This window comes from Squalius cephalus, assembly GCF_949319135.1.
Source record: "Squalius cephalus genome assembly, chromosome: 23".
Taxonomy (NCBI): Eukaryota; Metazoa; Chordata; class Actinopteri; order Cypriniformes; family Leuciscidae; genus Squalius; species Squalius cephalus.
Genome location: NC_137144.1, coordinates 15,620,294 through 15,643,854, shown reverse-complemented (window position 1 = coordinate 15,643,854; position 23,561 = coordinate 15,620,294). Strand labels below are relative to the sequence as shown.

At 37.6% G+C, this 23,561-nt stretch overlaps 1 protein-coding gene across 1 annotated transcript in view; it reads left to right on the top strand.

The window, feature by feature from the left end:
• The first annotated feature begins 12,072 nt into the window (after positions 1-12,072).
• The window catches only part of tafa5b (TAFA chemokine like family member 5b), a 46,777-nt gene continuing 35,288 nt past the window's right edge, over positions 12,073-23,561 (top strand). Inside the window, exon 1 of the mRNA XM_079858551.1 lies at positions 12,073-12,269. Within this exon, the coding sequence (XP_079714677.1) occupies positions 12,161-12,269 (109 nt within the window). The 5' untranslated portion in view covers positions 12,073-12,160. The remainder of the gene's footprint in view (positions 12,270-23,561) is intronic.

The window sequence follows — 23,561 nt, the reverse complement described above, 5'->3', positions numbered from 1 at the left end:
GTGTTCAATCGATTGGTGTATGACATCTAAGTACTGCTGTCTGCTCTCTAATATATCGCTCTCGCGATACTTGATGTCATACACTGATTGGTCTGCACAGCGCCTCTTTAAGTCGAACACAACATGTAGGCCACTGCTTAATACAGCGTCTGTTTGTAGGCTACAATAATAAAGTTCACAAAGCCTATCAATTAAGTGGGGTCTACGTTTTTTCTATCAATTTTATTTAAAAAACATGACACAATATAACATCGCAACAACTACATGAAAAGAGCTTTTACTGTCAGACTTGTGATGAAGGTGTGAGAACATGAAACACACGTTATTGGTGTCATGTGGTAAATTCGGCCAATCGTGGAACAGCCGCTCTTGAGAAGCTGCGCTGGCTGAACCAGCCGGCTGCTCTCGAATCGCTCTTGCGGTACTTTGATGGCATACGTCACAGTCACGTGGCGTTGGGGCTGTCTCAAGTCGGACAAAATTTCTAACCCGCATTCACTGCTTCAAGTAGCCGCCGATTCAAGTCGAACACATACACCTGTTGACTCTAGAACCGTTAGACAAAGCAATTCAGTCAGACCGAATTTGTGAAGTGATTCACTAAACACGTCCGAATCAAAATAACTATTTGTTCACTAATCGAACATTTAATTGTGTTCAACAACATGCGGACGCTTTCATCCATGTCTGCATGACTGGAATTTATCATGTTCATGTGGTTTTCTTTAATCCCCAAGCATCTTCATCATGTAGGCTATATAAGTTCAAATAAGGAGTCCTAAAAGTATCATATTCCTTTAGGCCATGTAAGCTTTTTTTTTTTCCTAAGACGAACTGCTGATCCGCATACTGGATTTAGAAATGAAATGAAAGATTTGACAATAACAACAGGATCATCTGGCCAATACATTGAAATGACTTTTTATCCTCTAGAGGGCAGTATTGCACTGCTCGTGAGTTTTAGTAGCATTCAGCACATTACAGTTACTCAACACGTTGAAATGGTGAATACATTTTTTTTTTTTTTTTTTTTTTGCTGATTTACCATTGAAATATCGATCTACCTTCAAAGGAAAGCATGAGTATGCAGGTGTTAGAGGATTTTTTATAAGGGGCACATTTTTCTTTGTACAACAAATTGTCATTTAGGTGCATGCTTGCTTAACCTTCATAAAATATGATTGTCAGACTCAGAAGGTCAAACTAAATAACATATGAGCTATGAGTTTTATTTTATATAAATTTTACAGGACCCATGTCTCCAAAATTTCCATCTCCAAGACACAAAACCCCGATTTGTGTAATTTTGCAAATGTCTCACAATAAATTTCAAAAGTAGGGTAAATAGCCTAGATAAAATCAATACTATTTAAAATAAATAAACTATCAATTGGAGATCATACCTAGATCTATACAGTGCTAACTTATTATATAACTAATTGCAAGCAAACAAATGCAAAAAATATTTATCACCTTTTGGTCAGGCAAAGGGCAGTGAATGTCTGAACCAGAGCAGGAAAATAAAGAAGTTGTTCTCTGCGACCGGTGGTCCTCTCATTAGTTTTGGCAAGGCCCTCCTAAACAGGCACAGGGGTCCTGTTGACCTTGATGGCAAGAGTCCTGTGTTAAACACTAATGAGAGAGAGACATCTCCAAGCTTGTCTACAGCTCCAGCCCGATCAAACAAAGGGGAAGTGGTCTAAAAATAAACGGAACACATTAATGACTGATCTGCAGGTGAAGGCGGTGCTCTTTTGTTTGTTCTTTAGTGAAGGTGTGGATATTTATGTGCTTATGGGAATTTATGAGTTTCTGGCTGAAATAATAAAGATTGTCCATTTTTGACCTTCTGCTTGGAATACTTAGATCCAGAAAATGCTCTCCGAGGCTGATCCTCAACCTTTTCCCTTTCAAATTGAAATTATTGACATGGTTCCTTTCAAAAGGTAAGAATCTAGGAAATATGGTGGCACAAAAAAAAAAAAAAACCAGCTATGAGAAAAAGACAATATGCTGCTCATGTTCCAAGCCCTCTGCGGGCAGGAAGAAAAAGTGGCAGATTCAAAGAACAATTAATTTGCACAATATAATCCACTTCTATTCCCTGCCAGCAGGATTTATGCCAGCTCTGCACATGAGAGCCATGAGGCTCTCTCTGGGCAGGAACAATTTCATCAGCCCTCCATGATTGATGAGGAGAGCAATGAATCTCTGAGGAACGAGGCAGAAACAGCTTTTCCCTCTCTCCCAGTCCCTGTCACCTCTGTTTCCCTGGCGATTCCCTGCTTTCCGTGATTCTTCTGCTCTCGTCACTCTCCGTCATCTCATATTCTTCTCTGGGCCAATGTGCTTGGCATATTGTCTCACGTTTATGGAATACAAATCTAGTTAGTGAAATAATTGTAGTCAATCATACTAAATGTAGTTAGTCATAATGTAATAGGGGGCAACATTCATTGAAAATGATTTAAAAAAAGTAATCTGTTCTTCATTAAAGTTTTACAGATAAATAAACGAATCATAGATTAAAAAATAGATGAGATAATGACTCCAGTTTTGAGTGATGCTGCCTCAACTCCACTTGGTGTCAGTATAAGTCCAAGAGACTTAGGGTACGGTCATGTTACCGTTGTTCTTGATCGGGAATTTCGGGGGAAAGGTCTGTCTACTGCCAATAGTGTAGCAAAGTATGTAGCACAGCTCACGCATAATTTACTTTCAAACCAACCATCTTTCTGTTGGAAAACTTTCGCCCTTGAGCAAAATTCACAATCGCATGATTCCTATTGAAATTTCACCTGTGACAATTTGCTTAACCCTTAAACGCATACCTCGGGTCTTTAGTGACCCGGGATGTCCTTCACCACCCTCCTCCTAATTCATTTTTCAAAGTTAGACATCAACCTTCTTAGTATTCCTTAATCAATTCATTATAAACAATAGGCTATAACAAGAAAAAAATTATAAAAGAATGCCTGCTTTCCCATTTATTTTTTTGTAAAAAATTGTATGGGGTCGCTAACGACCCGAGGTGTGTAACTGTGAGTATATTTTTTTTTCTGCACAACAATAATTGAATCTTTGATGAATGAATAAGTGTAAATCACCTTTATTCCACAAGGTGGCAATGTCTGATACACAATGATGAAGTGATGTTTCACTCATTGTTACGCAGACAGAAAACAAAAGAATAGGAAGTATCATCAGCAAAACTTGAAATGGCTTAGTGATTTACTGCAGAGCAAGTACTGAACGCAGTTAAATATTAGTGTGTCACTGTCACTTGATGGTGGATCTGGTGAAGAAGCTGTCAGCGATCAAAATATTGATTTTGAAAATGTTGAAAATGATAGTTTTGAGAATATGGTTGAGATGGTGAATATGGGCCAGATGCTGAATGTACTGGGAAATGAGCTCTGACGAGGATAGTGATGATGGTATAAAACATCTGCTCAAACGAAACCCTATATAACCCGAAATATTTTATACTTCAATAATTGTTACTCTAATATAATACTATTGTGACAGGTAGAGATCCATCCATGTTAGAATGTTAGATATAGATCCGGGTCACTAAAGACCCAAATATGTAATAATGATTGGTGAAAAATTCATGCATTTAAAGGTGCTCTAAGTGATGTTGGGTGACGCCACTTCTTGTTTACGTTCGAAGTATTGTCAAACAAAACGAAGGCTAGCTCGACCCTTCCTCCTCCTCCTCCTCCTCCTCCTCCTCCTCCTCCTCCTCCTCCTCTTCCTCTTCCTCCTCCTCCTCCTCCTCCTCTTCCTCTTCCTCTTCCTCCTCCTCCTCCTCCTCTTCCTCCTCTTCCTCCTCCTCCTCCTCCTCTTCCTCCTCCGCCTCATCCCGTCCCCTCCCCCTCCCTTCCGTGCTTTTCTGATGTAAATTCGTGACTTCGCGCGTTCCTTCTCTCTTTTTCCTTCTTCTTTGCTATTTGTTCATCGGAACGTCGTCTCTTTGGTCATGTGTCGGCCATATCAAAATTCAAGAGAATATAATTCTAACGTTAGTCGTTGTCGTTGGCTAGGACATCCCTCTTCATGCTTCTCTCTCCTCCACTCCCCACACCCCCCTTCATGTGCACGCGCACTAACCCCCCAACCCCCACCCCCAAATCATTCTTGTCGGTTATTGGCTGGAACACTGTTTGTTATGTTTCGTGGTCCAGGCTGGGCCAGTTTGTTTTTGTTGCAGTTTGTGGAGCCTGGGCTGTCTACAGAGACCGTGTTTTTTTACAGTGTGTTCAGGGGACAGGTAGCTAGCGGATAGTGAGGAGATGTTTGCTGTATGTGACAAAAAATGTTTCGGCCTAAAAAACGCCTGACATCGCTTAGAGCACCTTTAAGGGTTAAAAAAGGTCAATGTAACAGCACCTTAAAGGGCCTTTTCACCTGAGCGTGATTAAGCGGCGCAAATGTATGACGCGATGACGTGTTCAATTAGATTTGCGCTTACCTGAGCTTACAAAAGTGTGAAAACACTCAGTGTGAAAGACGGGTATAAGACGGGTGAGTGTTTGCGAAACCCATTTGAAAACAGTTGCAAGTGGCGCAAAAATGCACTTCACCTTCAAAGTCTGGACTTTTTTAGTAAAACATCAGTAACAGCTAGAATAGAAAGTGACATGAGGGACAGATAATCGTGTTATTTTGTTGTTGAGGCCACAATACGGTACTGTACGGGTGGGACTTATGTTTACATTATCCAACTCCAAATTTAGCTCCATTATTAAAATGACTATAATCCATCAAAGCGAATCAGCCCTGCGCTTGCTTTCACTGTAAGGGAGGGACAGTTCACAATGAGGACTTTGATCTGACATGCCATTAAAACGATGACTTAAGGAACTTGCTTCATTCTTTCAAAAGCTTTAAAAAATAAAAGTGTATTTTTCAGCAGTTGGGTCTGGCTAGCTAAGGTTGCTGGCCTCAGATGCCATGACTGATTTATGAGGTACTACTGCCTCAGTGACACCGCCCTCTTCTGCACTTCCTCCATCCCAAACAAATCCACTTTTCTTTAATCCGCAGTCAATATATCTGACGCTTACAAATTTTAATGATATATATTATTTAATATGTTATATGTGACATATAGCCTATGTTCTTTATTTTATTTTAATGTATTAATGTATTTATTATGATGATTCTGTTCTGATACAGTGTTTTTATAGTTATAATAATATTTTGAGTTAGCATTTATTTTTATGTTAATTTTAGCTAATTTTTTTAGTAATTTCATTGTGTGTACCTTGATACAAATCTCAGTGCACTGGTGGCTAAAGAGCCACTACACAGCAAAAACTATTTAAATACATTTCAAAATTAGAATAAGAAATAATGTGTTGATTCGACGTAAAAAAGTATGTATCCGTGCTTGACTTAAAATATTAAGTTTAGTTAACTTAAGTTTAGTTTAGTTAGGTTGGACATTTAATTTATCTCAACAAATTTTAAGTTGTTATAACTAATTGCAGCAACAATTTTTTACAGCGTAATGCTTACAAATTTAATTATTTTATTTAATCAGAATGATGTTTATGTTCCGATATAAATCTGTTTGGTCAACTGGTGTCTTATATTTTTCTTTTAGAGCTCACCTGACCTAACATCTTATTCAGGTGCAAAGGTTACTTCCGACCTTTCAGTAGAAAATAATGTTCCTGGCAATACAAAGACCAAGGTTGATCACTGCCGCTGTGCCCTCCAATTGTATGAACACACATCTAGTGCCCTGTTGACACTCCAGGAGAAAAAGGACTGATAAGAGTGAAGAGATAAAGAAGAATGGCAGCTAGGAGGGTCCTCTGGGCAGGCAACCAATTACAGATGACAGCATCAGATTGTGTGTAGTCTCTTTCACCATCAAAAGACAAAACTCCCATAAAACTGGCTACAAAAGGACCAAGGACACCCTGCTCAAGAAATGGAGGAAGGAGGAAGAGCATTTTCTGGACTCTGAAAAGTTCTCCTGAGTCATTTGTCCATTGCACTTGACTTCACTTTCCATTTGGGCAGAAAAAGAAAGACCAGACTAATGATGTAGCTATACTGTAGTTTAATGAAAAGGTTGCTATTCCAATAAATACCTTGCCTTTGGCTATTGGTCTAGAATATTTGGAAACATTTCTTTAAACAGCAGTATATGCAATATATATATATATATAAAATCATATTATCTTGTTTGTTTTTATGATTATGTTTTTGAAAGAACTCTTTTATGAATATCTCTATTAGAATATATTTTAAAATGTATTTTATTCCTTTGATGGCAGAGCTGAATTTTCAGCATCATTACTGATTACACCATTTTATATATTTTATACACACATTATGTACATATATTATGTACACACCAATGAGTCAAAAAAATTATGACCACCAGCCTAATATGACTCATCGGACCAGGCGACCTTCTTCCACCGCTCCAAGGTCCAGTTCCGACACTCGCGTGTCCATTTTAAGAGCTTTTTAGTGGACAGGCGTCATCATAGGCACACTATTTTGGTTTACGGCTATCCCATTACGCAGCAGAGTGTGATGCACTGTGTTATGACACATTCCTCCCATAACCATCATTAAAATTTTGTGTGACTTGTACCTTTATTGCCCTTGTGCTTCAATGAGCCTTGACACCAGTTTGAAGTTCATCCCTCCTTGGACACTGTTGGCAAATTCTCAGCACTGCTGACCGGGAGAAACCCACAAGCCTTGCCGTTTCAGAGATACTCTGATCCAGTCGACTTGCCATAACAATTTGGCCCTTGACAAAGTCACTCAGATCTTTATTCCTGCTCATTTCTCCTGCATCCAACATGTTGATTATGAGAACTGATTGTTTGTTACCATCTAATCTACCCAGACCTTAATATGTGGCCTTGTTAAGAGATGATCAATGATATTCGCATCACCTGTCACTGGTCATAATGTTTTGGCTCATCCATGTATATATATATATATATATATATATACACACACAATATATTTATCAAACACTCACCCCGTCTTCTATTGTTTGGACAACATATTTCGCACTAGTCAGGATGCTCAAATAAACAGAGCAGTTTAGATTTAGCACCACAGAACCATATTGTTTACACTTTTGAGGAAAATCAACTTACAAATGGCTTATTTACAGTTCTCTATCTACATTAAGCTAGGAAAGAGAGAACAGTTTTAACATCGGAACATTTGGGAGTTTTAGTGCTACTTTCAAGGACTCAAATTAATAGGCCAAGTTGTTTTTGCATGAATTTTGCAATACAAATAGACGACTTAAACGGTAAGACTTTAAAACCTTGGGAACCAGATCATGTAGGCCTATGCTATCTTCCATCCAACACGCTACGTCAATATAAATGGCTTTTAACAACGCACTTTATGAAATAATAATGAACAGGGGATACAGGAACGATATTATCACTCCGCGTTATTTAATTCCGAACAGTCTCAGGATAATAAACAATTCTGTTTAATTCAAAACAAGTAATGAGAAAGGAATGCAAGTGCAATTAAGTCCATGCTAAACAACAATAATAACAACATAACTTTTATAATAACTGGTTACATAATCATGTTGGATGTTAGATTCATTTCTACAGGCTGTATGAAGACATACTCCCTGTCAGTCACTCGTGCTTAATCCATCTCATAATAAGAAGAGTGACAAGGACCTTGACTGCTCCCTCAGGTCCTATCAGATTGGTGTTGTGCATCCTCAATCCCTCTTGTGGCACACATTGCTTTGAAGGTTCCTACCTCTTAAGTGGCTGAGTAATGTTATTCTCTCATGACATCTCCTTGCCCCTTTACACTAAATGCAGTATATTGTCTCCTCACTGAAACCGCATGACACTCGCACGCATAGACAAACAATTTTGATACGTGTCCAGAATGAAACTTTAATGAGCTGTAAAACAAGAAAATACATGCCTGTAAGAAAGGAGTCTGGACTCAATTACTATGTTACAGTTACCAACTGCGAAAAGAGAAATAGAGATGAATCATGGTATTATAATACCGTCAGCTTGTTTCTGAACAATAAGAAGAGGAAAGTTTGCTGCTGAAGGTCAATTTCACACAATCTCATTACAATTCATACAGCAGCTTTCATTGGCCAAGGACCACCCTGAGGCAGTTTGACTGACATGTAAAGCAACCACTCACAGTTGTTGTTGTTTTTCAAAATATAAAGTCGGTGTCCCTAGCATGTAAAACTCTTGGACATATTTTAAAGAGTCTTTGTCGTGAACTTTACATACTCCCTTTTGAAAATCCAGCGTTTAGTTGAGCATGATAAGCACTCATTGTCACATTTGTAAACACCACAGGTTCTTTTTCCATGAGGGGGTTTGGCATCACGACGGCCTTGTTGCCAGGCAGACCGTTAAAGAACGCAACAAATGCACGTCTCCCAGAAATCCTGTTCAACCAATCAGATGACGACTTCGAAACTCCTAAAGTATTTCCAATTTTGTGTGACGTATGCATCAGACATTCCAATTGCGCCAATTCCAATTAAAATAACTGGATTTCGCTCAAGGAATTTAGCAGAGCATCGGTAAATGTGACCGCACTTTAATTCATACGAATTCATATGATCTCTTTGTTTTTGTACAGGTGGATGTTTAGGGTGGGGTTAGGGGATGGACCTAATTCTTACTTTTTTCTAAAACTTTTACATTTTCGTATGATTCATATCGTCCAAATTAATATGAAATCGCCATGTCGTTAAAAAGAAATGACATTTTCCTTTGAGTGTCTTGGAGAGGATGTTGTGATCGAAAGGCATGAAAAATTATACAGTTCAAAATATTTATTCTCCTTTCCTTCAGCAGGCCGCTTTGAAGTAGTTGTGATTTCCCTTGGGGGTGGCCCGGGGCCAGGGGTGGACACCAGAGGTGGGTCGAGGGCTGTCTGCTATTGTACACAATCATCTGAGTATCCCAGCAATCCAAGCTCTTGGATTATGAATTATAGACACGTGCCCAACACCAGCGTCTACTCTTTGCCCCAGGAACTCACCCACACTTGATCTATTGATCCTTCAAAGGAATGAAACTTAGCATGTCATAAATAAAACCATCAAACACCGTCATCTCTCAAGTGGATGACGTAGGAAAACAAGGCTTTCCCATGAGGACACCAATGCTGAGGGCTGACTTAATTAAATTGCAAGTTTTCCACCCTGCATTAGTATTTGAGTCCCATGTTTGTGACTAGTCAAGTTCATCTAAACGGTTTGTATATTAAATACAAACAGCACTTTTCCTAAGTGCTATATCAAAGTTTTATCAAGACCATTTCCTCTGGTCTCTGCTTGGATATTATGTTGGTGTCCACAGCTTAAGGTGATGTTGAATTCAAAGGCTTATCGCGGGGAAAAATGCTATGTAATGTTATGAATACTAAAATGCACACAGTGAGATAAATGCATAGCCTGTCAATGAAAAATGCAGATGTCTGAGAGGATACACAGGATAAATCTTTTTAAAATGTACTTTTGAGATGCCAAGTTTAAGAAATGGAGTCTTTTTATTCATGTTGGTTTCATACATTTTTGAAGTGTTTATGACATATTCAACAGAATTCTTGATTTAGTGGCTCTAAAATGCCAGGTGGCATAAAGTAGTAAACACTGAAAAACTTTCCTTGCAACTTGATCATTACTAAACACATATTTTCTTTAAATCACACATAAACACACACACACACACGCATTTATGGGAACCTCTAATTGAATATTTAATCTTTTCTAAGTGAAGGTATAACATCAAATCCTGAAGCCAGTGCGATGCTTTTGGTGGGTTTGTAGATTTCTAATGTAATAAAACCCATCTGCCAATAAGGGTGCAAAGGCAATAATGTTTAGTTGTCTTTGAGTCAGACTCGTTTCATCACCTGGAGTACCAAATATAGCAAATTCAGCACATGGCTTCAGTTGTACTTCACATACTTTAGAAAGTGTATCAAATATGGTTGACCAGTAAATAGTAAGTGTGGGGCACGACCAAAACATGTGAGTAAGATCTGCTTCTCCAGTGTGACATCTTATACAGGTCTTGTCAAAAGTAGGATTAAAAGAAGCAATACGTGTTCTGCACACAGCAAAACCTTGAATTAAACTCAATTGGGCACAAGACTACCATTCACTCTACGTAGCGCACTGCTCCAAAAATCATCTGAAAATACTATTCCAAGTTTTTCTCCCATCCACTTTTATAGTTTTTCTCAGTCGCTTTGGTGCATTTTTTAAAACATCCTTAATATTAGCAAAGAAGTATGTGCATTCTCAAAACAATTCGTACAAACAGCACCATACATTGGATTACCTGCAAAAGCCTGTAACTTACAAAATCTTTCAAAAGTAAGAATTTATGTCAATGCCATCAGAATGAAAAGTCCTTGTGTCATTGTTCACAAACAAAATAGTCAAAATGCTTAGTCATGTTGTCAATAAAACACTGCCCTCTGTTAGTATTACCTGATGTAAACTATGGCAACAGTTTGGATGACAGTTACTGTACTGAAATGTACAAAGCTGCGCTTCTTCTGTAAGCCATATGCCCATTTCAAAAGTACAAATATACACACTACTGTACGTGAGTTATTGATTGAAAGAGACTGGATAGGATTCACAGTTACACTTTTACTAGTGGTCTGACAAAAAAAAAAAAAAAATTACTATTTTATTGTGATATAGAAATACATTTTAATACATTTTGAGCAACATGGCATTAGCAACTGATAATGTAGGAAACCGCAGACAATTGTACATAATCATTTGCATGAATGCACCAAAGTAATCGCAACTTGTTCAAAAGAATGAGAAACTGCTTTTATGATGTGCACAAGTGACAAGATGATGTGGAGGTTGAACAAGTAGTTTTGAGAATTTCATTTCTGATCTGAGAAATGCACCAAAGCGACTGAGAAAAACTGTAATCTTGTCTGTTCCTACTCTTTTTAAAGACATGAGAATTGTATATATTCTTGAAATAAAACATTGTAGATGAAGTGGAACTTCAAACAAAGAGTCTACAGAAGACTTAGATGGAATATATGGAAATGATGGGCTTTGGGCATTCACAAAATGACGTATCTGAAAATAACGAAACAGGTTGGTTTGATTACTGTAAGATTGAATTTGGAACACAAATAATTAAAACTAGCAAAATGACCATCAATATAAAAATCACCAAACTGAGCAATGCCCTTATCTTGCCATTGTTTAAATGCAGAGTCTAGCTTGGCAGGGAGGAATGCATGATTATTATATTGGGCTGTGAAGCAGAAGTGCTTGTCTTAACTGCAAATGCTGGCATAGCTGAGTCCATATTTTAAGAGAATGAACAACCAGATTCGATTTATATTGAGCTATTTTAATAGGTAGGCTAGATGTTACTAGGGCTTGTAAAGAGGTCATTTTAAGTATGTTTTTTTGTTGCCCTTTATTATGGAAATATAACTTTTTTATGTAATATTTTATTTAGTATATCCAGGCAAACAAAATACTGCCACTGCCACTGACTCATGTAAAAAAAATATTGTTGGTTTTGGTTTAACTTAAAAAAAGTAAGTTACCTGGTTGCCTTAAAATAAAATTTGAGTTAATACAACGAAGGAGGTTGGCTTAATCAACAGAAACTTGTTGATTTGACAATATATATATATATTGATAAATCATTAATATATATATATATATATATATATATATATATATATATATATATATATATATATATATATTCACTTCAGTTATCAAGCACTTTTCTGTAGCCGCCGGATGAAACCGCTTCTCTCCAATTCAGCAGCCCATTTCTTATTAAAGTTTTACAGTTGCAGTCTTTTTTTACCCCAACTTATCTCTTTTTTAAGTTATCTGTCGGTGAGTAGCTCTGCGAGACATGATTTAGCCTATTTTCCTTTAAAGTGTTAGCTTGAATAGTCTCTAACGCATCGCTGATAACAGAGGATCTTCTTTTTGCAGTCTCATTTCAGTGCTTCTCACGGATACGTTCGCGCCGTTTCTCCCTCGTTTGTTTCTTTGGCAACTTTGAGACGAAAGCCGACGCGTGAATAGCTGCTGGCTATATGAGCCAGATTGGAGGCTAATTTGACTGGAGAATTGAGGCTGACTTTGATGGCTTCGCCCTTTAGGAAGAGGACTAGACGGAGGAATGCGTGGCTGACGATGTCCTCAACTTTCTGGGTTGTGGTGTTGTTGAGCGGTCTGCTGATCCTGTACTGCGGTAAGTAAACTGCTCTCCTGCCTTATAAATCTTTCATTTATTCCCATAATTCGTCGACAATCATGCAATTGTGAGTTCAGAAGCAATAATGAGTTCGTTATGTGATAAGCTCGATATGAAAACAGGACAAATCAAAACGAAGAGTTTTGGTTAGAGCATTTAACCTCAAGTGCTGTTAAATAGTTTTTACATATTATTTTTTCCCCGATTTCTTTCCTCCATTTTTTCTCTCTCTCCATTTTTCCATGTCTATTTCCCCATTTTTACCATTGACAGACAGACAGATAGATATATAGATAGATACATACATAGATAGATGTAACTATAATTTCCCCTATTTCACCAAATGATATAGTAGATAGATAGATCTATAATTTCCCCTATCTCAGCAATGATAGATAGATAGATAGTCAGACAGACAGACAGACAGACAGATATATAGATATATAGATAGATAGACAGACAGACAGACAGACAGATCTATCGTTTTAGACAATAATTTCCTGTCACCAATTTCCCGTCATTTTAGATATTAATTTCCCCTTCTTTACCTATGATAGATAGATAAATAGATAGTTAGATAGATAGATCTTTCATTTTACACATTAATTTCCCCTCATTTACCAATGATAGAGAAATAGATAGATAGATAGATCTATGATTTTAGATATTAACTTCCCCTCTTTTACCAATGATAGAGAAATAGATAGATAGATAGATAGATATAGTTTTTACACAGTCATTCCCTCACTTTTACCAACCAACTTTCCTACAGTCTATGCTACTATAAAGATAGAGAGGTGGAGAGCGAGAGAGAGAGAGAGAGAGAGAGAGAGAGAGAGAGAGAGAGAGAGAGAGAGAGAAGAGTAAATATCCATTTAGTTACTACATTTAACTTAATCAAGTTCATTCCTGCTATATGACTAGATTACTGGTCTGGTGTTTGGGGACTCAGGAGTCAAGCCCCACTGTACTGTGGCTGTCCCACTGCCTGAGTCTTCATTAGCGTCGTGTTGTCCTATCGATTCCATCTATAGCACTGCATTTAGTTAGAGGACACAGCAAAAAACAGACACTTCCTCCCCAGTGGCCTTTCAGCAAATAGGCAAAACCCCTTAATCAGTTTTATTAGGGGATGTAGCATTTCTGGAGCAGACACCCAGAGCCCATTGTAGCTTTCAGAAGGGCTGTGTTCTTGTCTGAGTCACCATTGCATATTGACTTGAGTACATTAAAATCTTTAGTTCTTTCTAAGACAGGCCAGCAAATGGAAGTCTTTATTGATTGCTCTGCGGAGACAGCATTCACACAACATTTTAACCTTCGAACAGATATTAGGACTTCAAATGTGGGGGCCTAAAACTCATTTCAATAAAAGCAACAAGAATCTTTTTCCATGTATTTGAGCTATTATTTATCTTTTAAAAGCTAGACTGCACTAGCACCACACTAGAGTCCATAACTCAGAATAAGCTTGGAGACAGCCCATCTGTTCAGTGCATACAAATAACACACATAAAAAAAACCCTAAAATATGTTTTCTAACCAGCAACTGTAATGCTCAAAACAGTTGAATCAACAATTTCTCTGCATGCCATTGACCTCAAATTATTCATACTGAAAATTTGCAATATATTGAGTGGTGTGTTGCAAAATAATGGGATTTCAAAAAGTCTTTATTCCAGAGCTGACATATCGTACTCTTTTAATCCATCTATACTGTTCTCTGGCTTTTGAAAATCAAGTTATGCAATGGCTGTGATGACCAGCAGAGTGCGAGTGGCTCTTGACCTACAGACTCATTATGCAGAGCATCTATATACCGCTCATGATCAAGTACTTGCATAAAAAGCAACCATTTATTGTTTGTATTTCTACACATTTACCATGCTGTGCAGGCATATGCTTTATTATGCATGTGATGAGGAATGAAGACTGCTAGCATTCTTTAAAACTTCCTTTCAAACAAGCAAGCTTAAAAAATTGAATTTCTAAGAACAATACCTTCTAAAGTGCTTATGAGACATTTTATCCCTCTGACGGCACTCACTGTTCAAAAGCTCTCTTGGAGTCGCTTCTTTAAAGTTTTAAGAGCATGGATGGGATTCATTAAAATGGCTCTTCAAATGCAAAGGGTGGAAAAGACTCTCAAAGTAGTCGAGCAGTTAGGGAGCCATAATACTAACTTTAGATTTGTATTACTTGAGCTTCAGCCCCAAAGTGAAAACTGAGGCACATCATCCAGGAACTCCTCACACTGCTTTTTTAGAGAGATTTGCAAATATCAGACACGCATAGTTCCCATTTGTATCAAATAAAGTATTTTGAAGCAAGCACAAGGGCACTGTTGGGGAAGCTATTTTAAATCTAGCTTGCTAAGCTAAAAACCCTAGGTAAGGGCTTTTAGCAATAGGTAACTACATTGAACAATAAGTTCTAAAATAAGTACTAAAAGACAATTGGTAACTACATTGAAGTTACTTAAAGATTCTTTAATTCTTAATTCCTTAATTCTTTCTTAAGACTTTCATAATTACGAATTTCCCTGGAAGACTTGAATGCACCAAAATGACCATTTATATAAACGAGTCACTGAATCATTCAGCTATTCATTCAAAAACACTTATTCATTCAGGGACAAAACAAGCTACTTTCATTGACTGAGCCATTTAATCATTTTACTCAACTGATTCATTCAAAAACACTGAACAAAACAAGTGAACAGCTTTATGAATGAGTCACTGAATCATTCAGTCAACTGATTTGTTTAGTCAACTAATTCATTCAGGAATTAAACAAATCATTCTCTCAACTGATTCCCAAGGAATGCATGAACTGATAAAATATATATCTCCAATGCAAGTGACTTTGGATAAAAGCATCTGCTAGATGGAAGTTTAAAAAAAAAATCTTTTCATTTACATCTGAATGAACCGAAAAAATTGAATTCAATTGAATGATCACACTGTAAAACATTTTGCTGCAATTAGTTATAACAACTTTAAATTAGCTGAGATAACTTAAATATCCAACTTAGCTAAACTAAAGTTTTTTTTTTTACTTAATATTAACTTAATATTCAAATTCAAACACGAACACATACTTTTTAAAATTGAAACAACATTATTTCTTATTCAAATAGTAAAAAAAAATGTAGGTTGTGATAATCACAGTAATATTTTTTACAGTGCAGTTTGGAAAATTGAATTACTAAATCAGCTTTGTTAGTTGTACAGCATACACAAAGTGACATTAAAAACAGCAATGCAGAGTTTTGACACACTACACATCTACTCACTGCACAAAGTCGCTTGTTACTGCAAAAGCTGACATGTTTTCCAAAAAAATGGTACAAATGCAACTACTGAAAATGTAGCTCTAAGATGTGAACGCTGTACAAGAGGAAAAATGGCATAGTCATAGAAAGAAAGAGTGTGAAACATAAATGAATACACACACATACATATACATTCATACACAAAGAGCAAAGCTAGTCACTTTGAAGATGAGAGAGCACAAAAGTATGCCTTGAGAAAAAATTCAAACTTACATGACTTGACAAAGACGTTTTTTAGTTTGCAAAATACTAATCGCCCAAGGTGCTAGGCTACTCCACTGTGGGGTTAGAGCAAGCCTTTTTTTCCTCTAAAGGAAGCACTTTTTGAAAAAAAAACAAAAAAACAAAACAAATAAATAATAAAACGGGGAAACGGAGAAAAGAAGCAAAAAGAGACAATCAAACTAAAGTAGATGGGAGTTTTTTTAGGTCCAACGATTCGTAGCCGATGAAATAAACTACTTTGGAAAAATAAACAAGTTTGATAGCAGCGCCAGGAAAGAAATATGAAGTCTGGTGCACGACAACTAAATGAGCTGCTATTTTAATAAAGGCGGCGGATAATGAAGCCGCTCAATTAATGTGGTTTATGGTGTAGTTCTTTTCCGAAGCTTCCGTTCCAATAATGCACTGACATTGAGATACCTTCTACACTTCCACACAAGCCAACAATAGATCAATCAGGCCGTTTGCAAAACCCATTGAGGGTGAGAAAAAGAGCGAGAGAGAGATAGATAGAAAGAGAGAGAGAGAGAGAGAGAGAGAGAAAAGTGTGTTTACAAGAGCTCATTCAACGGACACAGGGGAAGAGAAACCCTGAAGATATTTATTTAACTGGAGCAGTGTAATTCCAGCTGATACATTCATACATTTTGAAACATGGCTTTGTTAAGCTTCATTGGCTGTCTCAGGGAAAAAAAAAAATCTCTCTACTGCTCTATTCCTAAAACCTTGGTTTCTTGCTTCTGCTCTTTTTCTCGGGAGCAATAAATGTTAGATTGTATTGGCACTATATAGTCCCGGCCAAATCCTATTAATATGTGTTATATTAGGTTTTTCGTGGCAATATCGAAAAGAATCTCTCTCATTCTCAACGTTCACCCTCCAAAGTTTCAGCGGGCACGGTTCATCATCCGCAAATATAATACTTTCAGACCCAAAGCATTGTTACAATTTCGGACAGAAGGTCAACGGCGTTTCACGCCACATGTAGACCGCAGTGAGTACTGTTAGTGACTCTTCTCCCTGCTGTCTGGCAGGCCACTCTATCCTCAGATTCTTGCTCTCCCAGCTTAACTAAATCAAGTACAATTTGAAAGCAGGAGACGTGCCAGAAGTGCCATTGTGTAAGTCTTGAATAATGTAAAGCAGCTGATGCCTTTGCTTGTTGTGGAATCTCTTTGTGGCTCAAATAATTTAAGAAAAGCTTTCAGGAAACGCTCTTGCGGCAGCGTTGGAATGCTTTCTCCGGTCTCTAAAAACAAATTGTCATATGCAAAGAGCCTGGCTGCCACCAAGGTCATGTTGTTCATTTATTCATCTTTTTTTTTTAGCACCCCTCCTTTGCAAGTATTTGTTGGTATTGATTGCAGACGCTACTACCTGCTTGTTTATAATCGGCCTTAACCTCAGGTCAAAAGCTGAAACGGTATCATTACCCTGCATTTCGTATCCACTATATGACAACCTTCATTTTTCATAAGCTCAACGAACGCTGCCAGAAGTAAACAAGAAAAATCACTTTGTTCTGTAAGTTCCTGAGATGTTCCTCCATAATCCCTGACATGCATTTCATTAATTTACAAAACTGAATGGAACAGAATGCAGAGGTCTCGAGATTTGTCTGAACCTGTTATAAACCGGACACAGTGTCATAAACTCTGGGAATGGGATAATTGAGACGGCTGTTTAAAGGTCAATGACAAATAAAAGTACTGATATTTCAAAAATCTAGATTAGAACACAAGCCAAAATCTTAGAAACATACCCTTTGTATTCCTGTTTGTTTCATATGGTTTTGAAAAAGGACCATTTTCAAGAAAAGTTTCAATTTAGCGCCATGTGGTGTAATCATCAAAAACAATTTACACATATTCATAATTATTCAAAAATAATATATATTATATATATATATATATATATATATATATATATATATACAGTATGTAAGTCATGACTCTGCAGGGGTCCTCTCTATGCCATCATTTCCTGTCATTTCCTGTCCTCTCTATGCCATCATTTCCTGTCATTTCCTGTCCTCTCTATGCCATCATTTCCTGTCATTTCCTGTCCTCTCTATGCCATCATTTCCTGTCATTTCCTGTCCTCTCTATGCCATCATTTCCTGTCATTTCCTGTCCTCTCTATGCCATCATTTCCTGTCATTTCCTGTCCTCTCTATGCCATAATTTCCTGTCATTTCCTGTCCTCTCTATGCCATCATTTCCTGTCATTTCCTGTCCTCTCTATGCCATCATTTCCTAGCATTTCCTGTCCTCTCTATGCCATAATTTCCTGTCATTTCCTGTCCTCTCTATGCCATCATTTCCTGTCCTCTCTATGCCATCATTTCCTGTTTTTTTCTGTCCTCTCTATTCCATAATTTCCTAGCATTTCCTGTCCTCTATATGCCATAATTTCCTATAATTTCCTGTCCTCTCTATGCCATCATTTCCTGTCATTTCCTGTCCTCTCTATGCCATCATTTCCTGTCATTTCCTGTCCTTTCTATGCCATCATTTCCTGTCCTCTCTATGCCATCATTTCCTGTCATTTCCTGTCCTCTATATGCCATCATTTCCTGTCATTTCCTGTCCTCTCTATGCCATCATTTCCTGTCATTTCCTGTCCTCTCTATGCCATCATTTCCTGTCCTCTCTATGCCATCATTTCCTGTCATTTCCTGTCCTCTCTATGCCATCATTTCCTGTCATTTCCTGTCCTCTATATGCCATCATTTCCTGTCATTTCCTGTCCTCTCTATGCCATCATTTCCTGTCATTTCCTGTCCTCTCTATGCCATCATTTCCTGTCCTCTCTATGCCATCATTTCCTGTCATTTCCTGTCCTCTCTATGCCATCATTTCCTGTCATTTCCTGTCCTCTCTATGCCATCATTTCCTGTCATTTCCTGTCCTCTCTATGCCATAATTTCCTGTCCTCTCTATGCCATAATTTCCTGTCATTTCCTGTCCTCTCTATGCCATAATTTCCTGTCATTTCCTGTCCTTTCTATGACATCATTTCCTAGCATTTCCTGTCCTCTCTATGCCATCATTTCCTGTCATTTCCTGTCCTCTATATGCCATCATTTCCTGTCATTTCCTGTCCTCTCTATGCCATCATTTCCTGTCATTTCCTGTCCTCTCTATGCCATCATTTCCTGTCCTCTCTATGCCATCATTTCCTGTCATTTCATGTCCTCTCTATGCTATCATTTCCTGTCCTCTCTATGCCATCATTTCCTGTCATTTCCTGTCCTCTCTATGCCATCATTTCCTGTCATTTCCTGTCCTCTCTATGCCATCATTTCCTAGCATTTCCTGTCCTCTCTATGCCATCATTTCCTGTCATTTCCTGTCCTCTCTATGCCATCATTTCCTGTCATTTCCTGTCCTCTCTATGCCATCATTTCCTGTCCTCTTTATGCCATCATTTCCTGTCCTCTTTATGCCATCATTTCCTGTCCTCTCTATGCCATCATTTCCTGTCATTTCCTGTCCTCTCTATGCCATCATTTCCTGTCCTCTCTATGCCATAATTTCCTGTCATTTCCTGTCCTCTCTATGCCATCATTTCCTGTCATTTCCTGTCCTCTCTATGCCATCATTTCCTGTCCTCTCTATGCCATCATTTCCTGTCCTCTCTATGCCATCATTTCCTGTCTTTTCAACATCAAGTTTCATAAAAAAGTAACATTTTGAGCAAAAAGCTGAGAAAATCGCATTTTTGTCAAAGACTACATCCAGTAGTCTGCAAAGACTACATACATACATACTTATTTTGAATAAGAAGTATGTTCTAGTATAGTATGAATGTAATCTGAACGTACTATTTTCGCCATGTTGCCCTTATCACGTGACCTACCAACGTCAGTTACGTCGCTTCACTGACATTCATAAATCCATTGAGTGTTTACATACTAAAACAAGAAAATATTCTATGGGCTCGCTGGCAACATTGTTTTATTTTTTATAAAACGCGGGTGGAAAGAGTTAAAGTTTTTAAATGACTAGATTCAGACCAAAAATGAGCATCATGTCACTGACCTTTATATAGAAAAATAATTAAAAAATGGCATGTCCTGAGAGAAGTATTAAAGGACAGACACACACATACATACACACCTTTTCAGAATTTTTTCTCCATCTACTGAAGGGCAGATGCTTTATGATTTGCCTTGAAAATGTTCTTGTGTGCTTTGCATAGCAACGACGGGAAACTGGTATAAATTCTGCACTGAATATAGAATGAATGTATTCCCATCTGACCTGTGGGCAGTAAAATTCATAAAGTGGCCCATCTTTTACAAGCACATTAACTTTTTTCTCCTCTCTCTCAATGCGGTGGTAATGCCGCCAACAGTTTACAAAGAGTTATCCTCGGTGGAATGCCTTCTCGTGATTACATCTCTGGCCTAAACAATATTTTAGTCAAATCTGTATTTCATTTTACTGATCCTTTACAAGATATTAGATTTTAATAAGCAATCTCTTTTTCAGTCTCTTTCAGTCATTGCTCATAGAATCATCTGACTGAAGGGTTTCCTTTAAATCCCTGCATAGTGATAATGTTATGAAATCTGCAGTGTTTCACTGTGCCGAATGATGTAGCACTTTAGAAATGTGGTCACAGAAGTTGTCTGTTTTGACCAGCCAAGTGAATTTAGCATTACAACTTGATCATCTACCCCTGCATCATTCACATGAAAGCCTTTTTAAGCTCGGTTGCTTGCCCACACTACACCTTGTCTGAATGATTTATCCAAAACGTTTGTCAAAAACTGCTTACTATCAACATTTACGCCGCTGTGGACTGCATATCTGAATCTGTCAATAATTAATTTCACACATGCTATCCATTTCATAAACACTAGCAACAAGGGTGCATCACTGTCAATGGACAAAATGTTAGTTCAGTCAAATCAATACTGTCCTTAATAATACTGGCCTGCCCTGCATGGAAAACCCTTCAGAACTAGAGAATGATCTGCTTTCCATCCTCATGCACTTTTTGAACCCCCCCCCCCCCCCCCCATTTGCCTTAGAAATAGACAAATAGAGTAGGATTGATAGTTTGCATGAGGGTGTCAACTTGAAGTTAATTGTGATAATTGTTTCAGAAATTAGTGCAAAACGCTCTGAAACATGGCTCTAATGGCAACAATTATTCAAACAGTATTGAACACATTTAAAATGTTTAATTAATCCTTAAATCACAAGTCTTAAAGTCGGCATCAAACAGAAGTTGCGATTTCTTTGCATTGCGATGTATACGAGGAAGAAGAAAAATGTGGGGTGGGACTTGATTTTGTCCATTGGGAATTGATTGGATGGTTGTGGTTTGCTATTGGTCGATCTCAAGTGAGTGACAGATTGTCCCGCCCTCATGCCAATAAACACGCCATCAGAGAAGAGAAGAGATGTCGTTGCAAGAGGGAGGGAAGTTGTTTTGATTAAAGATTATGAGGGCACATGAATTTTAAAAAACGACGATTTGCACGGAATAATCATTTATAATAAATACAGGAATATTTGAAAAAAAGGATTGACAATTTAATTTAACACCATGACACCATGAATAGTTAAACTGCATGAGTTAAATATTATCGCAATAAAATTTCAATGTAATATGTTTCAACCATACAAATTGAGTTTAATATTTTAAGCCATACATGTATATGACAGAGGAATGAAATGTAGTGCACTGCAGGACCCATGACTCTACAGCTTTACACTGGCCTGTAAGTGAGACCATTTCTCACTTTTCCTCTTTTTGAAACACAATGTGAAGACCGGCCCAAATTAGTCTGTGTATAGATTGATTACAAAAGTCTTTGCGGGCAGGCGAGAGAAGAAGAGCCCTTCCTTCTTATCACTCAGCGTATCTGGACTTGTCACAGTTTCCCACCTCTCTTTGATTGGGATCTCTACTATCAGCTTTTCTTTTTCGGACTGTCTGGGAGTAAAACTCCGAGGCTTAATCCAATCTGATTACCTCTGACAGCAGAAACGCATCACTCATCGCTCATATCAAAAGATGCAGTTACAATTTCACAATGTAGCTTTAAATATATATGGTTCCACATTAGCTAAACAAGAGTCGGAGATTTAAATGCCATATGGATCAACGTATCTTGAAACCGGGGGATAAACATTGCTAAAATGCAGCAGATTTACTGGAATGTATATTGTGAAGGCGGATGTCACATTTAATGGGATTCATCCAAATTGGATTGCATAACCCAAACTGTAATAAGGATGCGCTGTGCAGTTTAGACTTTGGTTGGTGGTGGAATTTCTGGTGGTGGAAAGTGTATCAATTTCTTCTCCTCTTCAGGTTTCTTGTATTTTATTTAGTTAAAATCGAATTATGCTGAATTGAAATGAAGGTTTCACACCGTAGAAGCCATGATCCTGTGGTTCGAACACCTGTCAGAGCAGAAAGTCTTCATCTGCTCATCAGTATTGAAATTAGTTTGATTTTGAGAGATATGAGTCATTTCACCTATTCATTGGCATTCTGATAGGATGCTCTTTCGTCTTGCATTAAAGGTCTAGTTCATCCAGAAATGAAATTCTGTCATTATTTACACACTCCTCATGTTGTTCTGAATCCATATGATTGAAGAATATTCTGGCCACTTTAATATAGAGAAAGTGAATGATGATGACTGGAGCTGTCAAGCTTCAAAAATGACAAAAGCATCATTAAACTATCATATATTCAAGTTCTATCCCAGCTAACAATAATACAGTATGTTCTAAGAACGGCTAGCTAACGTTCCAATTAAGTTATGAAAATTTCTTATTTCTGAATGTTAAAAACATCCAGTTTTTTTTATGTTTTAAAACCTTTTTTTCTTAACATTTAGGGAACATTCCTTTTGATTATTTTGCAACCATTATTGATGTACATTTGTTTTTTTTCAATGATTAGACATGAATCTCATTCTGAATTGTAAAATAGCTATGTTTTCTTATGAGATCTGGATAGCTTTTTCCAAAATGCACTTTTGTTAAAAATTTAAGAATTTGTTCATGACATGCAAAAATGTCACATTATAGACCGAACATCATTGTACTACATAACTTTTGAGTAACAAAAAGTCATTTTGAAGAATGGAAACTGCTTTTGTCCATACAATGAAACTCAATGGGGTCCAAAACAACTCCACTGGTCCCCATTGTCAAATTTTTTTCAAGATATCTTACACAGAATAAAGAAAGCTATACAGGTTTGGAACGACATTAGGGTAAATGATGACCGGATTTTTGGCTCAACTATCTCTTTAAATGAGAAGTATTTTGCAGATCAATCTATCACTTTTAAAGAATCATTGCTTTGCTCACTTGATGTGTGTCCTCTAGACTTTCATTCAGGTAGCAAGTTCCCAGGGTCAGTGAAGACGGTGGCCCTGTGACTAATCCTGACAATGACAAAGATATTGATTATAACAAGACACACCATGTCGTCAGGCGTATTGTGAAGTGGAAAGTGCGCTTTAGGGACATTCAGCAGTCAAGCGGTGGTCTGTGCTTTGCTCCCCCAGAGTGTTGCAGTGATAACACTGACAGGAATGCTGCATAACATTACGGTGCAGGTGAGAGCGCCCTTGGCTCTCAGACAAGAAGATTGTGTAAGTCAAGATGCATTAATATGTTTGTATGTTTCCCCTCTTTATATTTACCCTGCCTCCAAAGCACATTAGCACATGCTGTTCTTAAAATACCCTG